The sequence below is a fragment of the Prosopis cineraria genome, unplaced genomic scaffold (assembly GCF_029017545.1).
Source record: "Prosopis cineraria cultivar Desert tree isolate PC_DT_omini unplaced genomic scaffold, ASM2901754v1 PC1, whole genome shotgun sequence".
NCBI lineage: Eukaryota > Viridiplantae > Streptophyta > Magnoliopsida > Fabales > Fabaceae > Prosopis > Prosopis cineraria.
Genome location: NW_026555332.1, coordinates 2459771 through 2480478, shown reverse-complemented (window position 1 = coordinate 2480478; position 20708 = coordinate 2459771). Strand labels below are relative to the sequence as shown.

Sequence of the window (20708 nt, the reverse complement as noted above, 5' to 3'; positions counted from 1 at the left end):
GAGAGTCATACGTATATTGGTTTAAAGTTTAGAGGCTTAAATGCATGTAAAAATAAAGTTTAAGAAGGTATTCTCTCCATTTAAATATAAGATATTTTTTGAAGAGTTACTGTTTAAAAATATAAGACATCTTTAATCTTTCGAGGTATAATCATTACCTTTTTTTTCAAAAATGTCTCTATTAATAGTGACTTTATATTTATTATAGGTGTTTAAGAGGAGTAAATATGAAAAAATAAAATTAGTTTGAATGTAGGTAACTATTTTATAGGAGGTGAAATTCGATTAAAAATACTTTATTTTTTAAATGAAGAGAGTATTATAATTAATGGCTAGGGGTTATTTGTATAAACATATAAACTCAAGAAGGTTTATTATGAGAAAATGAGAATAAAATTCTTTTGAATTATATAAATAATAATTTAATATCTCAAAATGTCATAATTTTACTGAAGACCTTAAGGACTTTTATATCATTAATAAATTTATATAAATAATAAAATTTCTCTTATTAAAATAAAATAATTCATAAATTTTATTTAAATAATCACAACTTTTCTTTTTATATTCGTAATAATACAACAATAAATTACAACTTCACATGTTAAATTTTTGATTTGTTATTACATTATTACGAATATAAGAAGAAAAGTTGTGATTATTTAAACAAAACACTTGTGAATCATTTTTTTTTAACAAGGAAAATTTGATTATTTACATAAATTCATTAATGACAAAAAAATTTTCAAGAACTTTAGTAAAATTATGGTATTCTGAGAGACCAAATTGTCATTTGTATATTTTAGAGAAATTGTATTATCATTTTTTTATTTATTATTAAGTTTTAACTTTCAAAAGTTAAGGAGGTTATTTGTATATGGTTCAAAGTTTTGAGGAGTTATGTGTAATTTAGCCTTTATATTATTTTAGAATGAAACACCTTATTAAATAAGGATAAATATAAAGGATTGTATTAGTTTGAAAATAAATAACTACATTATTTAAGAAGTGAGATTCGATTAAAACTGTTTTAATTTTTTAAAAGTGAGAGTATGTATTTAAAATTTCTTAAAAAATACTAAATAAATCAGTTTGTATAAGTAATAAATTTAAAATATGAATAAAAATTTTAAAAAAATACATCAAAAAATGATATTTTAGTCCAACAAACTATCAATTAATAATAAAAAATAAAATAAAAACTTAAAGATAAAAGGTTTGTTTGTATTTTGTTACTCTTAACTAGATAATAGTAGAAAAAGCAATATATTTTATTTTAAGAATATTAAAATAAATTTTAATATTTTTTTATTTTTTAAAACTAAAGTAGATGCACGGCTATAAATCTAGTTGTGTGTAAAAATGCGATGTCTTTACAGTTCGGCATTGTCAGTCTCGATTTCCAAGCATGATTGCAGTGTCAGAGCGCCGGACGTTGGTGGCGGCGGTTCCTTGTGAAATTTCAAAGTGGAAAACCTTGGACGCGCACTTTCTTCCTGAAATTCTTCCCTATTTCTTTCTGTGGTAAAATAAATAGACTGCCAGGTCACTTGTCTCCCTCCTCCATTACTGCTCCCAATTTTGGAAAAACAGAACTTGAATGGTATGAAATGGACGGGAATAAAATCATAAACTATCTGGATTTTATAATATTGATGGTTCATAATTGATGATGGGTTTTCTTCACTCAACGGCCTCTAATTCTTTGATTTCGTTACGTGCATTCATTTTCCCTTTGCCTCATTGTAACAAAACACCTTCTTATCCTCTTCCTTACGCTGTAATGCCCCTCTTATCTATCACCCCATCTCCTCGGTTCCTCGCATTCTCCGCCGGGCGCCGCCGGGAATCTACTCCTACCCCCCGCCTTCTTCCTCCATTCCGATGGAAGCGTTCCCTCAGTCCGGCACGGTCAGTACGTGTCGGGTTTCTGGGTTCTGCTACGGAACCAGCTGTGGTTAGGTTTATTGCGCATGGTCTCAGCGCCGGTGCGGTGGATCTGCTTCATGATGCCGGAGCTACGGCGGCGATTCTCGTCGGCGGATACGCTTGTGTGTTCGCTTTTAATGATTTGACCCGGCGGGAGGTTCTTCAACAGGTATCTGGCAGTCTGGCTCTCAATCTGACTTGCATGCGTGAGATGAATCTTGCTGATTTATCTCTTGGTGTTTTATTCAGTTTTGGTTCTGAATTTTTAGGGGTTTTTATTATTGAGCTATGTATGGGACATTTTTGTTACATTGCTCCCGTGAATCGATGTCCTGTGTGGTAACCTTAAGGATTGATTAAAATTGATGTCAGAATCTGAGCAGAAAACTGGTTCATATGCTCTCTGGATTGCTCTTTCTCGCTTCCTGGCCAATTTTCAGGTACCCTATATCTCTGTTAGAAATTCCTCATATTAAGCACTTTTAACTTGAAATGCTTTCTCAACTTTCAAGCGTGGGCACCCTTTTTGGAGTGCCAGTATGATGTATATATGGCTTCCGTACTGCTGCTGGTGCTTCATGCCTTTTTCACATTCATTTTGATGTGATTGTGAGATTTTGTCTCTGCAAAGACTGGTTTATTTGAATGGCTAAATCCAAAGATAGCAACTCTACAGGGGCACGCTACTTTGCTGCCTTTGTTCCTCTGGTGAATTGCTTGAGGCTTGTGGTGAATGGTCTGTCATTGACGTCCGATGAAGATCTGATTAAGTCTGTGACAAGAAAAGGACAGCCGCAGTAATTTTTCTGAACCATCACTTGTCATTGCTTGTTATTCAGCTGTGATGTAATGTTGATCAATGTATTAAACTGGAACTTCATATGCCTGCAGGGAATTGCTGAGGGGTCCCTTGTATTATGTTTTGATGCTGATGTTATGCACTCTTACTTTTGGCGAGATTCCCCAGTCGGGGTAATCTCCTTGGCAATGATGTGTGGAGGAGATGGTAACAATCCTGTTCTTTTGTTATTTTTTTTGAAGTTCAACCTCTCATGATGAAGCTTTAGCTTTCTCATCATTAGATGCACATCTCACATTATACTTCTGATGGGGAGCAACCATCTCACGTAGTCACATTATATTCCTATCCTTACTTTTAACAGAAAATTACATATGGAGGATCATAATAATAAGAAATCTAAAGCCTAGAAGTATAGTTATTGGCCAAGATGCAACTCTTTCATTATCATTCCTTCCCCTTGAGTTGTCACCGGACATGAACTGCAAAAGTGGGGATTCAGACCTGTAATCAAGCACTAATGCCAAACTTTTTGGGAGGTTGTTTGCGTACTAGACTAAAAGCCATTATTGTTACTCATAGTACACCTATTTCATTATCAACCCAAACCAGACACAAAGCTCGCCAATTTCCATGACTTTGTAGCGACACTTGGGTGAAACCAAAGTATGGGTCTTTACTTGCTTATATTGTAATAATTTTTTAAGTCTCTTGTTAGCTGTTACTTTAGGAAGTCTAGGTGGCAACTTAAAGTCTAGATTGTAACTCCATAGGCTACAACATGAGTGTGCAAACTTCACCGGAGTTAGAAAGCAAGTTTATGAGAAATTTAAATCATGGTAGTTATAATTTTAAAAATCCTTTTTGATTCCATTTATGACAAATTCAAGTTCTTTATCTTTCTAATTAATTCGAGTTTTTTGAGGGCTGTTCACTGTATTTGCAAAGTTGTGGTCCTTGGATGCAATTTCCCTTTTTGTAATTTGATCAATGAATTAATTAAGGCATGACTCTTGAGGAGCACCCAATGCTCAAGTCTCTTGAGAGGTCAAACTATTTATGGAAGTGTCTTTAAATCCTTAATTGGCTCTTGCTTTTCTTTTATTTCTATTGCTAATGAGCTTTTTTGGCGCTGGGTGATTTTCAGGTGTAGCTGATATTATTGGCAGAAGATTTGGAAATGTGAAGATTCCTTACAACAAGAAAAAGAGTTTCGCTGGTAGCATATCCATGCTTGTTGTTGGATCACTCATTTCAATTGGGTACGCCCAAGCTTCCATCTTTAACCACTTCCTCATTGATTTTGTGCTTTTCAAAGTAGGGAATCAGCTTTTTAAGACCTGTGCTCCATTCTCTCTCCCTGTTATAGCTAGGCAGCTGTATCAGCTATTGAACTGAACAAACATGTACAACATGAAAGGTATGTTGGGAGACGGTTTACATGCATATAATGGGCAAAGTTCTTCAGTGGACTTGATTGACCAAATAAAAGTTGATTAACTCAATTATAAAAAATATATGTAATTACAATCTTCTCAATTACAAAGATATATATGTATTTACCTATCTATGTATGCATGTAATATATTTATATAAGCATGTCAAATGTTTATAGATCCTCTCCAGTGGTGCAAATGGTTGAATATGATATAATCAGGCTAAATTGGTCTCTATCTTAAGGTTACAGATGTGAAAATAAAAGGAAAAATGTATCTGTGGAGTTAAAAATTTTTTAACCATGAAGAAACATTATACTTTAAAAATCTCAACTATACGGGGAAAAAGAAAAGGAAAAAGCACATTAAAAAACAGTAGTGTGTTGACAAATTAGATCCTCTCTGACTGTCTTTGCATAACACATCTTTAGTGAAAATCACTTTTGACATATCCTTTGTTAATGGACTTTATCCTTCTACCTTTATCAAGTTGGATCTGCCTGAAATTTTTATGGTGATATTCTAACTGTCTTCGCAAAGTGCTGACGAAAACTCACTAGAATGTCATAGATGCTGAAAATCTATACTCATTTTGGTGATTTTATCAGTTCTTCTACACACTCGTTTTGGTAAGTTTCTATAGGCTCTTCGGCTATCTGCACAGTCAGTAAGTGCTACAAATGAATGCAAAATACTTCAATTCTGAAGTATATTTTCACATATTGGTGCATCTATGTATTTGTAGGATGCTGTACTACTATTCAGTGTTGGGATATATGCAGTGGATTGGGGACGCACAATGCAGATGGTAGCTTTGGTTTCTTTGGTGGCAACAGTGGTGGAATCCCTTCCCATTTCAGATGTTGTTGATGACACACATCTCTGTTCCTCTTGCAACCATGGCTATGGCTTCTTTCACGTTTCATGCTTAGATTTTCAAATTCAGATCCTTTCAAGCATCTCTGAAGAGGAAATAAAGAGAGGTGAGCTCCCCTTCCATAAGACTCAAACACGTGGGCGTGGGGACCACTTGTTTCTGTTTTTTTTTTTTTTTGCCTCCCTTTAGTTCAACTTCAGAGAATCTGGGCTCTGGCTTTTCGATGCCTGTTGCTATTAGCCCCATCTACATCGAATATTGAATGTATCAATTGAATAAAGAAAGAAAGTGTTCCCAAGAGTAGATGTTTGTTTAGCTGAAGTGGCTTTCGTAGAAATTTATAGGGAAAATATCACTGCAGGACCTGTGAAGCAATTTTATGGCAAAAGAAAGACTAAAAGAATCAGAACTGTCACTAAAATGTAATTAAGTTTGAGCATAAAATGATCATAATATCCTTGTTTTTTTAAAAAAGAAAAGAAAAAATGAAAAAGCCAATCCCATGGTTACCACAGCTTCGGCACTGACAATTTTATTGAATAATTGGTACAGGTGGTTAAGGAAGGTTTGATTTCATGGTGACTTGAAAAGCTTGGCTTTTTTAATTTTGTAATGCAATATATATATGTATGTATGTATATGTATATGTGTGTGTATATATGATATAGTCATTCAAATTTCTAAATCATTCTAAATTGTAAACGTAAGGTTGCTTGTATTTTTAATGATACCTGTTATTTTATATTTTTATTAAATTATTTGTTATTTGATCTATCTATTAAATTTGTGGGGGCTTAAAAAATTCCTTTATTTTATGAGTTTTCAATTGTAAATGACATTTGAGTGTCATTGAAATAACCTGTTTATATAGATAATAAATTCATTGTCAAACTATTTATTTATTATCATAATGGTAACTTGTTAATTTTAACCGTGTTGGTTTTAATTCATGTCTTTCAATGATTAATTTTAACAATTGAATGTGTGTGAGGATGGGTTGGGTGAAGTTAGGGCCACAGTCCACAACCACAATCATGGCTAATTTGAATAGAAAGATAAGATGGGAGCCAAGTTTACCCTAATTAAACCAAATTTACTTCTATGGGTCGAGTATTTTATTTTTAATTAATTTTTTTGGGGAATCTGAACTTGATTTTTATCAATTTTTTTAGTTAAAAAAATACAAATTTCATTACTCCAATTTGAACAATTATTTAAAAGAAAATGAAATTCTAGTCTTGTACAATAATTAAGCGTCATGAAACATGCTCGGCCCTATTAGGCCCATAAAAGCTTAACCCAAAATCATGGGACTTACACTACTTCCGAAGATAAAAAAAAAATTAAAAAAGAGCTCAAGTTTAGACCCAAAGAGTAACAGATTATGTAGTTTGTATAAAGAACCGATTTTAAAGGGAGAATAAGACCACTACTCTATAATGGGTTTTGAACTTTTAATTACTTGGTTATGATCCATTCCTTTCCAAGCACAAAAAAAAAACAAAAAAGAAAAGAAAAGCATCCAGGTATTTTCTTGGTTTTGGTTATCTAAAACCAACATCAACTAAAACAACGAATAAAACATCGTCTGTGGATATATGCTTGAAATCTCCAAATAAAAGAAAAATAACATAAAACAACAAAATAGAAAAAATATATGAAATATATTCCATACGCACTCATTCGTTAATTATTCCCTTTTATTTAATAAATATTTAAAACAGGTAGAACTAAATTTCGTATATTCTTAAATTATGCCATAGAACTTATCTTAAAAAAAAAAAAAAAGAGCATGCAATGGAAGGACAATTATACAAGAATAAAATGCCGACTTTGGGTTTGCAAGTAGTAGTTGGTTGGAGAGGAATTATAGCATATAGTCCACAGCTCTTAATTATTTGATTAATTATTTCAGTACCAAAGAAGCTTAAAGCTTTATTGTTTCCTTTCTTTTTTTTTATTTAATGGGATTTAGGTGAATTAAATTCCTCAGGGTATACTTCAGCTCAAAGAATATTTATAGATCGTTCATTAACAACAGAATTTTGAACATGCAATCTTATGAATTATATATCAAATTTTTATTAACTAGACTATACTTAATTAACTTATTGTTTGCTTTTCAATTATTCTTTTTTATGTCGTGGTGCTTACAACCATTATCTTGCCCTCTATTTTTTAGTACATCATATTATTATTATTATTATTGCCAATCTAAGTGGATAAAGGCTCCAAGAAGAGTGTTGTTCACTCTGAGAAAGGGCGAAAGGTGTGCTTTTTCATTATCGACTTTCACCCAATTATTCTACCACGTCCTTATCATTAATTTATGGTTCAAATTATCCAATCGTGGTCAATTCCTTCTGCTCCCTCTGTAAGTAGTGTTAGGTTATTTAATCCTTGTTCGGTGATACTTTGTAACTTTTAAGTACTTCTAAAAGTGTTACATAAACCTGACAATATGTCTTACGCCGTACTTGGCTCACGAGGAAAAATAGAGAAGGAAGAAATTGTGAAGAGAAAAAATGAGATGAAGTGAAAAGTAGAGAGATGCAGGGTCTATTTAAAAACTTATTCTGGAAACAGTTTTTTTTTTAAATAAGAGAATAAAAAAATTTGTTTGATAACGTATTTTAAAAAGTGTTTTGAAAAATAAAAAAAAAAAATAAATATTATTTGAATAATAAAAAAATAAAAATAATTTTTAGGTGTTTGTGATTATTGTTTTAGAAAAAAGGAAGAATAAAAAAAATTATTTTTATTATTTTTTTTGTTCTCAGAACATGTTTTACAAACTATACTTGACTAATGGAGAGAAAATAGAAGAAAAAATTATTAATTTCATATGGATAATAATAATTCAATTATTTGTTTCAAAATGTTATATATAATAAAATTTAATAATTTAACATATTATTTATATAAGTTTATTATATATTACTTATTAAATAAAAACATAATTGTATATTCTTTTATCCCATGCTACCAAAAAATTATTTTTTCCAACTTTAATTTTTATTTCTTAAATGATTAAATATATAAACAATCTAAATTCTAAAGTGAAGGGAAAACTAGGATGAAAATAGAGGGGGGCAACAAGCAGGAAATGAAAATATTTATGGGTAAATTTGAAAATTGAGTTTTTCTCTCCAAACCCCATTGGTTAACAGACTATATTTAAATTAAATAAGATTCTCTCCGTGTTTATGTTCAAAGTTTTTAATAACTTATGAAATGCTGAGGTAATCTTTTAAAAAATGGAAATCACGTGATATTAAATTACAAAAAAAGAATATTTACTCGTTACTTCATACCGTGGAAATTACCTATGAAGATTAAAGTGTTTAATTTTAGTCTAAATTTTAACAATGATTTGATGAAGCATACCGAAATAATTACATCATCCCACAGGCCTGACTTGAATGTTCCAGATAATGTAATGTAGCTCAGAGGGAAGCAATAGTCTCAGTGCTGGATTGAAAAAGGAATCATTGGACCATCTAAGGATCTTGAAACCTCTTTAAAATACAATGCCGATTTGCTTTTCTTTATAATATTTATCCAATCCAGTTTTTGGAATAAAGGCTTGTCATCTTTTGTCTCTCTTTCATTGATGTTCCCAATTCACATTTCGATTTCTCTTTTTTATTTTTTATTTTAGCGTGTTCAAATTTGAATTCAAATCCATTCATATCAACTTTGAGATTTGTAAAATAATAAAATATACTTGTGTTTATCTGTCCAACCAGCCACCAAAATAAAATAACAAACCATTGGCCACAATAATATTAAAATAGGGTTGGTTCCCAGTGCCTATTAAAATAGAGGTTGGTTCCCAGTGCCTGCCACGGAAAATTATAAAAAAAAAAATCACAGAAAAAAGTAGACCCAATTGGAATATGGATAAAATATTCATGCTAACAAAGAGGAGAAAATGTCATGTCGAATTAATTCCATGGATCGGAGATTGTAAGTTAAAAGATTCTCACTACGTGGCCTCCTGATCCGAAGACACAAAATCTTCTAATTAGTTAATCTGGTCTTCTTTTATAAGATATTTTTTACAGCTGGTTTTTATAAGATACTGTTTTTTTTTTTTGTGGCAGTTGCTTAACATTTCATGTTGAGAAATTTTTAGATTAATCTGCCTATATCACATCATTCGTAATCCATTTAATCAAAATATAATATTTAAAATAATATTAAATATAAATTAATACTGACATTAATAAAAAAAAGAAAAAAATGCAAGAAATTAGATAATTATCCTATTATATAAAAATAAACTCATTGAAAAATAATGATGCGTAAAATTTTATTTGAATGAATTGGTTCAATTTTATAAATAGACTATGGATGACGTGATACATTAAATTCATGTAAAAATTTCTCTATTTCATAATACAAGATGTTTTAAAAATAAAAAATAAAAGATATTTTTAAAATTTTATATTTAATTCAAGATAAATTAGGATTCTAAACTTTATTTAAAATATTTTATTGCTATTTGTAGTTTGAAAAAATAATGTCTTTACTACGAGGGACTATTAAAAAAAATATAAAGGTCATTTTGCTTGCAAGCTTTTTTTAAAAGATTTGTAAATACTTTAAACTCAATTATAAATCATTTTTTTTTTCTAAATGTTTGAAATCCATTACCTTGTCATCCTAAATTAACGCACTTAATTGCCATTATGTAAGTCCCACCATTTACATTTTTTTAATACTTTTATAAAAATTAATGATCATTTTTACTCTTAAATTTTTTTTTTTAAATGTGTCGATATCCTAAACTCAAATTTTAATCATTTTTTACCTTGAACGTTTGAAATCCATTTCCTTGTCAGCCTACTGTCCGCGCGCGCCTGACAATCTTGTTAGCGGGCCCTACACTTTACAAAGTTGGCTTTTTTAAATATTTTTATAGTAAAAGGTTGCACATTGGTCCCAATCTTCTTCTTTCTCTCCCCTATCTCTCCTCCCCCAATTCTCTTTCCTCGATTCCTCCAACCTTTTTCTCCACGATTTGCAACCTAGTTTTGAACTTGCTCCAGAATTGGGTTGTTAAAGCATGGAGTAGAAGATTGGAGGAATGGAGGAGGAAAACATAAAGGAAGGAGAGAGAGGAGGAAGGAGGAAGGAGATTGGGACTCACATGTAATATTTTATTATAAAGAAGTATTAAAATGCCAACTTAATAAAGTGCAAGCCCACTAACAAAACTGCTAAGTACGTGAACGATGAGGTGATGAGACAGCAATTTCCAAAACATTCAAGGACAAATATGACTCAAAATTAAGTATAAGGTACCCACATACTTTAAAGAAAAAGCCTAAAGCCTAAAATACCCTTAACCCTTATAAACAAAATGCAAAGGGTGAGACCCACATAATGGCCGCTAAGCATATTAACATTGGGATGATGAGATAGTGGATTTCAAATATTTAAGGACAAAAATAACTTATAATCGAGTTTAGAGTACTTGCAAATTATGAGAAAAAGTTCGGGGCAAAAATAACCCTTAATTCTTTTAATAAAAAAGAGAAAACACTTAAAAAAAATTTTATACATTTATCATTGTTGTTAGAACAAGACCAGTTGGATTGAAAACTAATCATATATCCAATCTAGAATTGATAAAAACATGTAAAAAAGTGAACTAGTAAAAACTAGTCAAAATCGGGCAGAACTAGTGGAAAATCAACCAGAATTGCTTTTTATTATCTTTAAAAAGATTAAATCATTCTAAACTATGTTAATTTATATTTTAGGGAAAACACAATAATTAATTTCTATAATTTTATCGCTTTTTGCTTTCAATCAATGCAATTTATTTTTATTATTTTCGGTCCCTGTAGTTCATCTCTTGTATTTTGTTAGACAAGAAGCAAAAGCAACTGAGATGATGTCTGATGCTGCATTGGAAAAAAAAACTCTTGCCGAGTTATATTGCCCCTCATCACTCATTTAAAAAGGCCAACATCATATTTAACAGTGTTAATTATACCTCAGCCAATTTAACACTGATCATGTGGAGGGACTAATGTTTTAGATGATAGAAAGTATGGAGATTGGGAACAATGAAAACAAATTACGAGGTCTAAAAACAAAATGTGATGAAACTATAAAGATCAATCATTATATTGTTTTGTATATTTTATTTATTTTTAGGTTTTTTTTATAGTGCTGTATATTTAATGATTTATTTGTACTTGTGATTAATTATAAATGGAAAAAAACTTACATATTTAGCTTTACATACTAAGTAATTGTTTTATAAAAAACATTATTATATCTCAATTTGTAAGACATTTTAAAAAGAAACTTGACATTTCAAAATATAAGATTCTATGATATAATTAAGTTTTCATTAAATATATTTATTTCAATATTACTCTTTATCTCTTTATTTAATTTACATCCATTTCTCTTTTTAATATATTAAATAAAGAGTATTTTTAAAAATTTATATTTTTATTTTAAAAAAATTAAGTTTGTTAAGTATATTTAATAAAATTTATTAATATATAAGATTTTATTTAAAAAATATTTTATAATTTAAAATGAAGTTGCCAAATTTTGTTCCTGTTCTCTACTTTTGAGAACCACGCAAACAAAATTATTTAATGGTATAAAAATTCTTGATAGGCAATTTGAATTTTCTAATTGGACTCTGCCTAAGTGGTGCACCAAAGTCCCACTTTCTAGTGGGCGATAATTAATTACGTCGCTTCAAGAGTTCCAGGACTTTGTTATTTTTATTTTCTGCTAAGCCAGGCATTTATTTTATTAGTGCAACAAAAAAAAAACGTATAAAATATGTTTAAAAAATCATATCATTCCCTGTCCGTCTGCATAAAATAACGGTACACAGCGTTCCCTGTCCGTCTGTCTCAATTTACAAGACAATTTTAGGAATGATTTAATATTTTAAAATATAAGATAATTCAATATCAATGAACCTTAGTCTAGTTGACAAGATTTCACCATAATCCACAGAATCATGGTCGTAGGATTAAATTTTAGAGAGAATGATAAGTGAAGATCTTGTAAGAATATTAATACAAAATTAAAAATTTTAGTATTAGAATATGATAAAAAGAGTATTGAAATTTAAGAATGTCAGCATTAAAAAATTTTAATTTAACATTAACATTCTTACAAAGTCTTTATTTATTATTTTTCCTAAATTTTACTACCAATATGACAAATTTGTTGGTTAACGATTTGTAAATGCATTTGCAAGCGCTCATTAAACTTAAAAGTATGTTTTAATTTTAATGAGTTCTTGAAATCCAACTCACCTAACATGTAAAAAACCATAAGGCAAATTGACAAAAATAATGTTCCATTAAATATACTTCTTCAATATTACCATCTATTCTTGTTATATTATCTCATTAAGGTCATTAAATGAAAGGATATTTTTAAAAATTTATATTTGTTTTGAAAAAATAAAATTTTAAAAATATTTAATTTAATGAGCTTTAATATTATACATAATTTTATTTAAAATTATCTTATAAATTAACATGAGAGAGTATTTTATAAAAAAATTATAAATAAATACACACGAGGCTCTCTAGGTTATTCAAAATTTATACTCATTTTAAAATCATCTTATAAATTAACATGAGAGAGTATTTTATAAAAAAAATTATAAATAAAATACACACTAAGCTCCATGGTTATTCAAATTTATATTCATTCATGCCCTTTGTCAAACATTGGCAATACTCCTTCTTATGGTTCTGTTTATAGGATAGAAAAAAAATTATATTATTTATAAATAATATCATTAAATTCATCACAAAATTTTTATTTCATCCTTCATTAAACATTGGTGAGATAAAATGTTATTAAACTATATATATTTATAAAAAAAAAATTTGATAGCTTATTAAAATTTTAATTTGATAACTTAATTATTAAATTTTAGATATAGTTAATGCATCCTGTAGGCCAAAATATAGAGTATCGGTAACAAATTCATAGTTTTTTAAAATATTAATTGAAATCTAATTTTTTGAAAAATTATATATCTTTTTAATTTTACTCTTATTAAATATCCTATATAAGTGTTTTAATAATAATAATTAAAAATTTAAGGCACCATCTTTTAAAAAAAGTAATAAATAAAGTAAGAATATAATTAAAAAAAAAATAATTATAAAAGTTATCCAAAACTCTATATTTTACGCCAAACAAAACTTTTAAAAGATATTTTATATTATAATACGAAGGGAATAGATTTTAAATTTTCAAAATTATAATAAAATATTAAAAGTAATTTATAAATTATAATATAACAATAACTTTTTCCATCTTTCCACACCTACCATCAATTAATGCTAACTATTTATACATTGATTAGAGATATTTTAGCTAAAAAATTCACATCTAAGAATCTCTTAAAAAAGATATTCACATATAAATATTAATACAAAATTGTTTATTATGAAAATGATAAGCAAGACTTGTTTTTTATTTAATGATAACTTGTTATTGGTCCTTATTGATGAATAATTCTTTTAAGAGGTCATTGAATGTAATTTTCCCAAAAATATTGATTACTCATAAAAATTTGTTTTGAAAATTATTTAATTGATTGTTTATTTTACAAAAAAAATAATATATTCACATGGCAAACAGCTGTTGACTCTCTTGGAAAGCAACATAGACAAAATGATTTCATGACATAGATCGCTAATTGGATTTTACCCATTTGTTGCACCAAAATAAACTTTCTGATATTAAATTAATTTCTAGATGCTTGTACATTTAATTATTATCAAAAGTTACGGATTAAATATATCAAGAAATTAATTTTTATATTGACTATGATCTCCACTATACATTTTATAAGAAAATTATACACAAGCACGCACTAAAATCCAATGCTATTTTCAAAAGTTATTTCCAATAATGGCACACTAATCAAGCATGGGTAGATAACTAAAGATAGCAAATTTTGATTTGAATCTCATCCTTGGGGTCTAAAAAACAACCACCCCAACTCCCTCAACTCTCCTTCTTGCTTCTCCGCGGTAGTTCAAGCAGTTCAACCTCAAATAGCTTTCCTTTATTCTTCTTTTCTAACGGCTCTTGAAAGTTCTTATAGTAGGAAGGACAACCAAATCAACAGTGGAAAAAACAAAGCAATGATAAAGTCAAATTAGTCAAACATTAACTTGCACTCCCATCATTAAAATTATAAAATATTTTTAATTAGATTACATCCCAATAAATTAGTTTATTGTAGAGTTAATAATTTGAGCAAAACTTAACAAATTAGCTTGAATAAGTTCAAAAAAAATTAGAACTGGGTTTAGTAAAATCACATATTCAGGACCTAGATAAGACCAAGAGGAATCAATCTTTTAAGTGCTAGCTTATTTTATATTAAGAGACTATATACTTCAATACATTATTATAGATTTTTTCTTAAAGAATTAAAAATATTTATATTGCTATATTTTAAAATAATATTTAAAATATATTTTAATATTGATTTTTAAACTTTATACCCACAATTTTTTTAAAAAAATGAATATTCTACATTTTTTAATTATTTCAAAATGTATATTTTATATTTTTTATGATAGAAAAAATAAATAATTTTAAAGTAAAAATTAAAATTTTTGATTAAAATGGGGGGAGATTGATAATTCAAATATTCAAGCCGGCCTGAATAAACTCGACAGTATCACGGTTGGATTTGACCATACGGGCTTTTTATAAGTTCAAACTTATTTGAGTCAGCACAAATAAGCCTTACCTGCTCGAATTATTGACTCTAATTTAGTGTCTTTAAGCTAACATCATCTTTCTATGTTTGTCCTTATTTAATAGGTCGTTTCACATGAAGGTGAAGAAGAGTTGAATGATTTATATTTATTAAAGGTGTTTGAAAAAAAAATCATTACCAACAAGAGTTGGGTTTTTTTTTTTTTAATACAAGATCACGGTAAAAAATCGTGTAAAAGGACAAATCAGGTCATGTCAAAAGATAAAAAACTTCTACAATCATTAGGAACGTCCTTGAGAATCGTAGTGTCGAAATGATCGCTAGAGTTGGGTTTAATAGAAGATGATAGTTTCTCATAACATGACAAATTAAGATTCAAATACTTATTAAAAAAGATGCTCTTATTTAATATCTAATCATGTCTCGAACTGAATTACACCAGTGTTTAATAAAAAAGTTCATTGTTTATATATTAAAAAATTAAAAATATCATGTATTTTTAAACATTTAATTTTAAAAGAATAACCTATATTTTTTAATAGAAAAAGTATCTGACGAGCATGATGGCAAATCCTATTGCTCATATAAAAACCTTGTCCGCGCCCGCCCACGCACAATTTGTCCGTACCTTTTAGCTGTAAGACATGCCTTTTCTTTAATGAACCTATAAAACATGATTCACATAAACTTTAATTCCAACCTAAACCTTCGAAGTCCATGTTTATCCCAAGATCTCCCTAACAACTCCCTCAGATTAATTAATTGAAATTATTTTTTTAATTTTAAATAAACGGGCCCTTTTAATTAATTTGACTATAATCTCTCTCACACAAACATATGCATACGTATAGACACACCTATAAGAGAATCTCTAAGAGTAATTTTTTAAGAGCCTGTTTAGTTGTTAGAAAGAATAGAGATGAAGATTAAAAAAATCAAAACAAAAATAAATTAAATTACTCTTTTTCTTATAGTAATTTTGATAAAGCTCAATACCATACATTATAAATGTAGAAATCACCACATCATTTGCAAACTTCATGAATCATGACTTTTCATCTCATATATTATAACTGTTAATTTCATGAACTAAGTTATCCTTTCTCTTTTTGGACTTCATTTACCTATATTTTCTTTACATTTTTATTATTTTATTTTTATCTTTATACTTTCAATCCACTGCCATTCCCGCCCTTTTTCTGCAAGCAAACAGCTATTTAATATCGATAATCATAAGATGTTAATAACGCATATGAGCAAATATGCGCTGATTGAATCCCTCGCGACGTGCTCTGGGGGAATTTTGAATCCAAGCTTGTATTTCAATGTGTGTGTGACATATGAGCAAATTAATCAAGTAAAATACAAAAAGTAAGGGTAAATCTTTCAAGTGGGGCTGCACAAAGTATAGACAGAATAAGACAAGACTTTGACGTAACTCAAAGTTAGATCTTTTTGATAAAAATTGGGTTAGGCAACCTAAAATTTGGTCTAGTTCAGGCTTTGAATGTGATAGAACTTGATCTATATGATTGAAAGACTCTTAATAGTCAAATACCTTACTTTGTTTTTTTTTCCTTTTTTTTTATGAAAGACAACAATTCATTTTAACTTAATAAATCCAATTAAAATAAAAAAAATACTTATAGTCATATAAAATTTATCACAAAATGTTAAAAGCCAATCATAATAAATATAGATTGATTTTATCACATTATAACTAAATTATAATTATATTCAAATAATTTCACAAGGCAAGATCAAACTACATGATTTGAAAACTCAATCTCTATCTAGTTCAACTTAAAGTTTAATCTCGTTAATTTTTTTAATCTTTTTAATTTTTTAGATGAATTTTTTTATAGGATTGAATCAGATTGAGTTTGTTCGAATCAAATAAGTTGTAAACGAGTGGAAGAATTTTGCATTACCCTACTTACAACAATTGAGTGTCAGCATTAAATAGACATGTAGGGTTTTGGGTAGGCTGTGCCGAATGGATCCGCTCTATCATATCTTCAGCACCTTTCATAAATTTTGCCATTATTGGAAACAACGACTCCTGCACTCTCTCCTTAACTTATTTCTTTGGTTGGAAAACGGAATATGGTAAAAGGAAAATATCAACCAGGGGCCACTGTCAGAAAATTTATAAGACTGATTATTAGATTTTAAATTTTCACGACAGTCGATTAATATTTAGAAGAAATTAATTTTTTAAGTCAAATGATGGAATTGCCCCTAAATATTAAATAATGAAAAAAGTCACCTTCGCTGTTATTAGCGTTGGGCTCTACCATTGACGAGATTGTCAGAGCCACTACCGCCAATGACCTCCAATGACCTGTCATTGGAGCTCTAACGTGGATTACACTTTTATTATTGGATAATTGGTAAAAGTGATTAAGAGAAAATTTGATCCTATAAACTCTTGATTATCTAAAAAATTTAGTGGCCATTAAATTCATTTAATAATATATGAAAAAAAAATATGTGTAGTAACGCAAGCTTCTAAAACACTTTATATTATAATATAATAGTGTGTTATTAATTTTAAAATAACATTTATTATTTTACTAACATTATTTGTTAATCTTACATAGCTAATTATAAATTAGAAGCTTTAAAATAATTTACATTACTTGTTAATCTTTAGACACGCTGGTTCACATATTTTACTTGTTAAAGTTTAAATATATTGCTGTTAATCAAGAATGGGTTATTGTCAAAGTTTGAATGAATGTTTATTAATGAAAGACCAACACTTATATAATTAAGCCAATTCTATTATTTTTTTAATTTGTTAAAACTTGAATAAATTGTTGTTAGTTTTGAACAAGTTGTTATTAAAATTTGAATGAATACTTGTTGATAGTAAACTAACACTTATACAATTAAGCCCATCATATCTTTTTTTTAACTTATTAAAGTCTAAATGGATTGTTGTTAATTTTAAATGAATTGTTGTTAAAACTCGAATGAATATTTTTACAGGTTTATTGGAACAAATGTATGAACAACAATTAGTTTTCACAACAACGAAGTTAAAATTAACAATAATCTATTTAGACTTTAATAAATTTTAAAAAAGGGATAAGATAGATTTAATTATACAAGTATTAATTCTTTATCAATAAATATCTATTTAAGTTTTAACAATAATACATTTAAAATTAACAATCCATTTGAGGTTTAACAAGTTAGAAAAATTAATAGATTGGGCCTAATTGAGCAAGTTTAATCCTGCATCAACAAATATTTATTCAAATTTTGATAACAACTCGTTTAAAATTAACAACAATCCATTCAGGATTTAACAAGTTAGAAAATGGATAGGACTAGCTTAATTATATCAGTGGTAGTTCTCAATTAACAAGTATTCATTTAAGTTTTGACCATGACTCATTCTCAAATTAACAACAATACATTTAGACTTTAACAAATAAAATGCATGAAACTTTAAAACTCTCAAATTGTAATTAACCATGTCAGCTTAACAAATAACATTAGCAAAATAATAAGCGTTATGCTAGAATTAACAACAAATCAGTTTGTTACAACATGAAGGTAATTTAAAAACTTGAGTTATTACATATATTTTTTATCATATATAATTAAATGGGCTTGTTGGCCATCAAATTTTTTAGATGACTAAAAAATCATAGGATCAAACTTCCTTAGCCAACTTTACCAATTATCTTCCAATAAAGTGCTGTTGGTGTTGGAGCTTCAGTGATTAGTTGGATGAACTTGCAAGTGATAGGGCTTCCGACAGTTGTTTGGTAGCCAAAGATAGTAGGGTGACTTTTTTTATTATTTTAAACTTTAAAAGCAATTCAATTACTTGATTTAAAAAAATTAATTTCATCTAAGGACTGATGGACTATATTAAAAATTAAGAACCTAATAGTTCTTGAATGCTCTATAAATTTTCCACAATGATTCTTAATTAATATTTTTCCTATATTAAATCAATTTTACAAAGTACAAAAGCTCCTGCCGCTCTGTCCTTACTTTATTCACTCTTGAACCAACCAAAGACGTAGGAAATTAATCTTCGAATTGATTGAGACATTTGTTTAAGATTACAGTACAAAAATGAATTAACCCAAAAAAATGACATCTTTTTGTACTTAAAAAAAAAAAGCACCTTTAGTGCTTTAATTTTACACAAGATTTGATTTTAATTTTTTAATTTTATAAAGTGACTTTTCATTTATTTAGTCTTAAAACTATTAGTTTTATTAATAAAAAAAATACTTACATTAAATTTTTAAATATGATAAGGATTTTTAAATGTTAATGTATTGAATTTAATTTTTTAAAACAACAATAACTGACACAAAAATAATCATTTAAAACTAATGGTGTTGAGGTTAAATGATTAAAAAATATTTTATTAAATTAAAGAATAAAACTAAAAATTTGTATAAAATTAGAGAAGGAGAGGATACTGTTACTTAAAAAAGATTAGGAAAAACTTCAAACTCGTGCAGCTAGTAGCATAATTAACTTGACTAATTTTATGATTTTATTAGTTTTTTGGCCGAATGTAATAACATTAAAATGGGCGAATTATAAATAGAATCATATGAAGGTTAAGTTTAGGCAAATGTAGAACCAGAAATATGTATTAGTAATTTTCGAGTGGAGCACTACTATGAAAATCATTTTTATACATGGGTTAAAAATTATTTTTTACAACAGCCTTAGGTCCATTTAGAAAAAGATCGTAAAGAAAGTTATTGACTTTTTAGACCAGTGTGTATAAAGGTGCAAAAAAATTTAACAAATATTTTATTTGCTTTTTATATTGATTGTGGCTGAAACGTAACCAAACCAATGGCGATGGCAACCAACGTAGAAAGTTTATCCCCAACAATATTTATTGACAAAAATGCCACCAAACCAATTTTCCATGCCAATTACTTATAAATTGGTGTAATGTAACATCTTATGTAGAAAATCTCTATTTTTTTCTTCTCAACACTAGTGGAAGTAGATATTAGAAAAATGTCTTAAGTATTGTGTGGATGGTGTGAGTAAGAAGGCCAAGTGATAATGTGATATATAATGATTTGAGGAGAGGAAAATCAAAAGCAAGAAAACAAAGCAAGTTGAATGGAATGGATTGCTAGGTCAACATTTAAGATGTATGGTTGTGACTAATTCCATATGCACATGATTGAATGTTAGCTTCCACTAAGAACATGGGCCCATAGATGCACTCTTCAATTAATCGCCCCACTAATTGGTCAAATTCTCAATCATTATTCTTATATGCATACTTTTAATTTTCTTATTGAAACTTTTTTCCCTTTAAGATAGTTAATTTAGAAGCAAATATGTGTGTATATTTTGATCATATATCACTCATTATATTCTTCATGTCCGCTTAAAAAATAATATTACATTGTTGTTAATAAAGAAATATATAATCCAACTTTCCTTAACTCATTATTTATTGTATGAATGTACTACTTGTCTCCCATTTTATAAGATATTTTTAAATAAAATTACACATATCAATGAAATTCATTAAACATGCTTTACAAATTTACTTTTTTTAAAAAAATATATATAAATTTTTAAAAATGCCCCTCATTTAATATAATCTTATTTGTGAAATATTAAATATAAAGAGAAAACATAATAAGAAGGAAAGGGCAGTATTAAAACAAGTATAATTAATAAAACTTTATTTTTATTAAAGTGTCTTATATTTTAAAATATCAAATTATTTTCAAATTATAATAATATCTCATAAATTAGGACAGAATGAGTTATATCTAGTTATTTTTCCAAAATATTAAATCATTACAAAATTTCAGTTAACTTTAACTGGATCATATATAAATAGTGAAAATTTTAAATGATAGAATTTAAAAAAATAGAAGAAGGATGTTAAAAATATGAAAA

General features: G+C 28.1%; 1 protein-coding gene across 1 annotated transcript; it reads left to right on the top strand.

Moving 5' to 3' along the window:
• Positions 1–1387: 1387 nt before the first annotated feature.
• Positions 1388–5344, top strand: LOC129303537 (probable phytol kinase 1, chloroplastic). The gene is given in 9 exon segments (XM_054942916.1): positions 1388–2098; positions 2302–2369; positions 2595–2726; positions 2821–2873; positions 2876–2935; positions 3876–3990; positions 4910–4944; positions 4947–5038; positions 5040–5344. Coding segments are annotated over 9 exon segments (1041 nt in total). The 5' UTR covers positions 1388–1669; the 3' UTR covers positions 5097–5344.
• The last annotated feature ends 15364 nt before the right edge of the window (positions 5345–20708 follow it).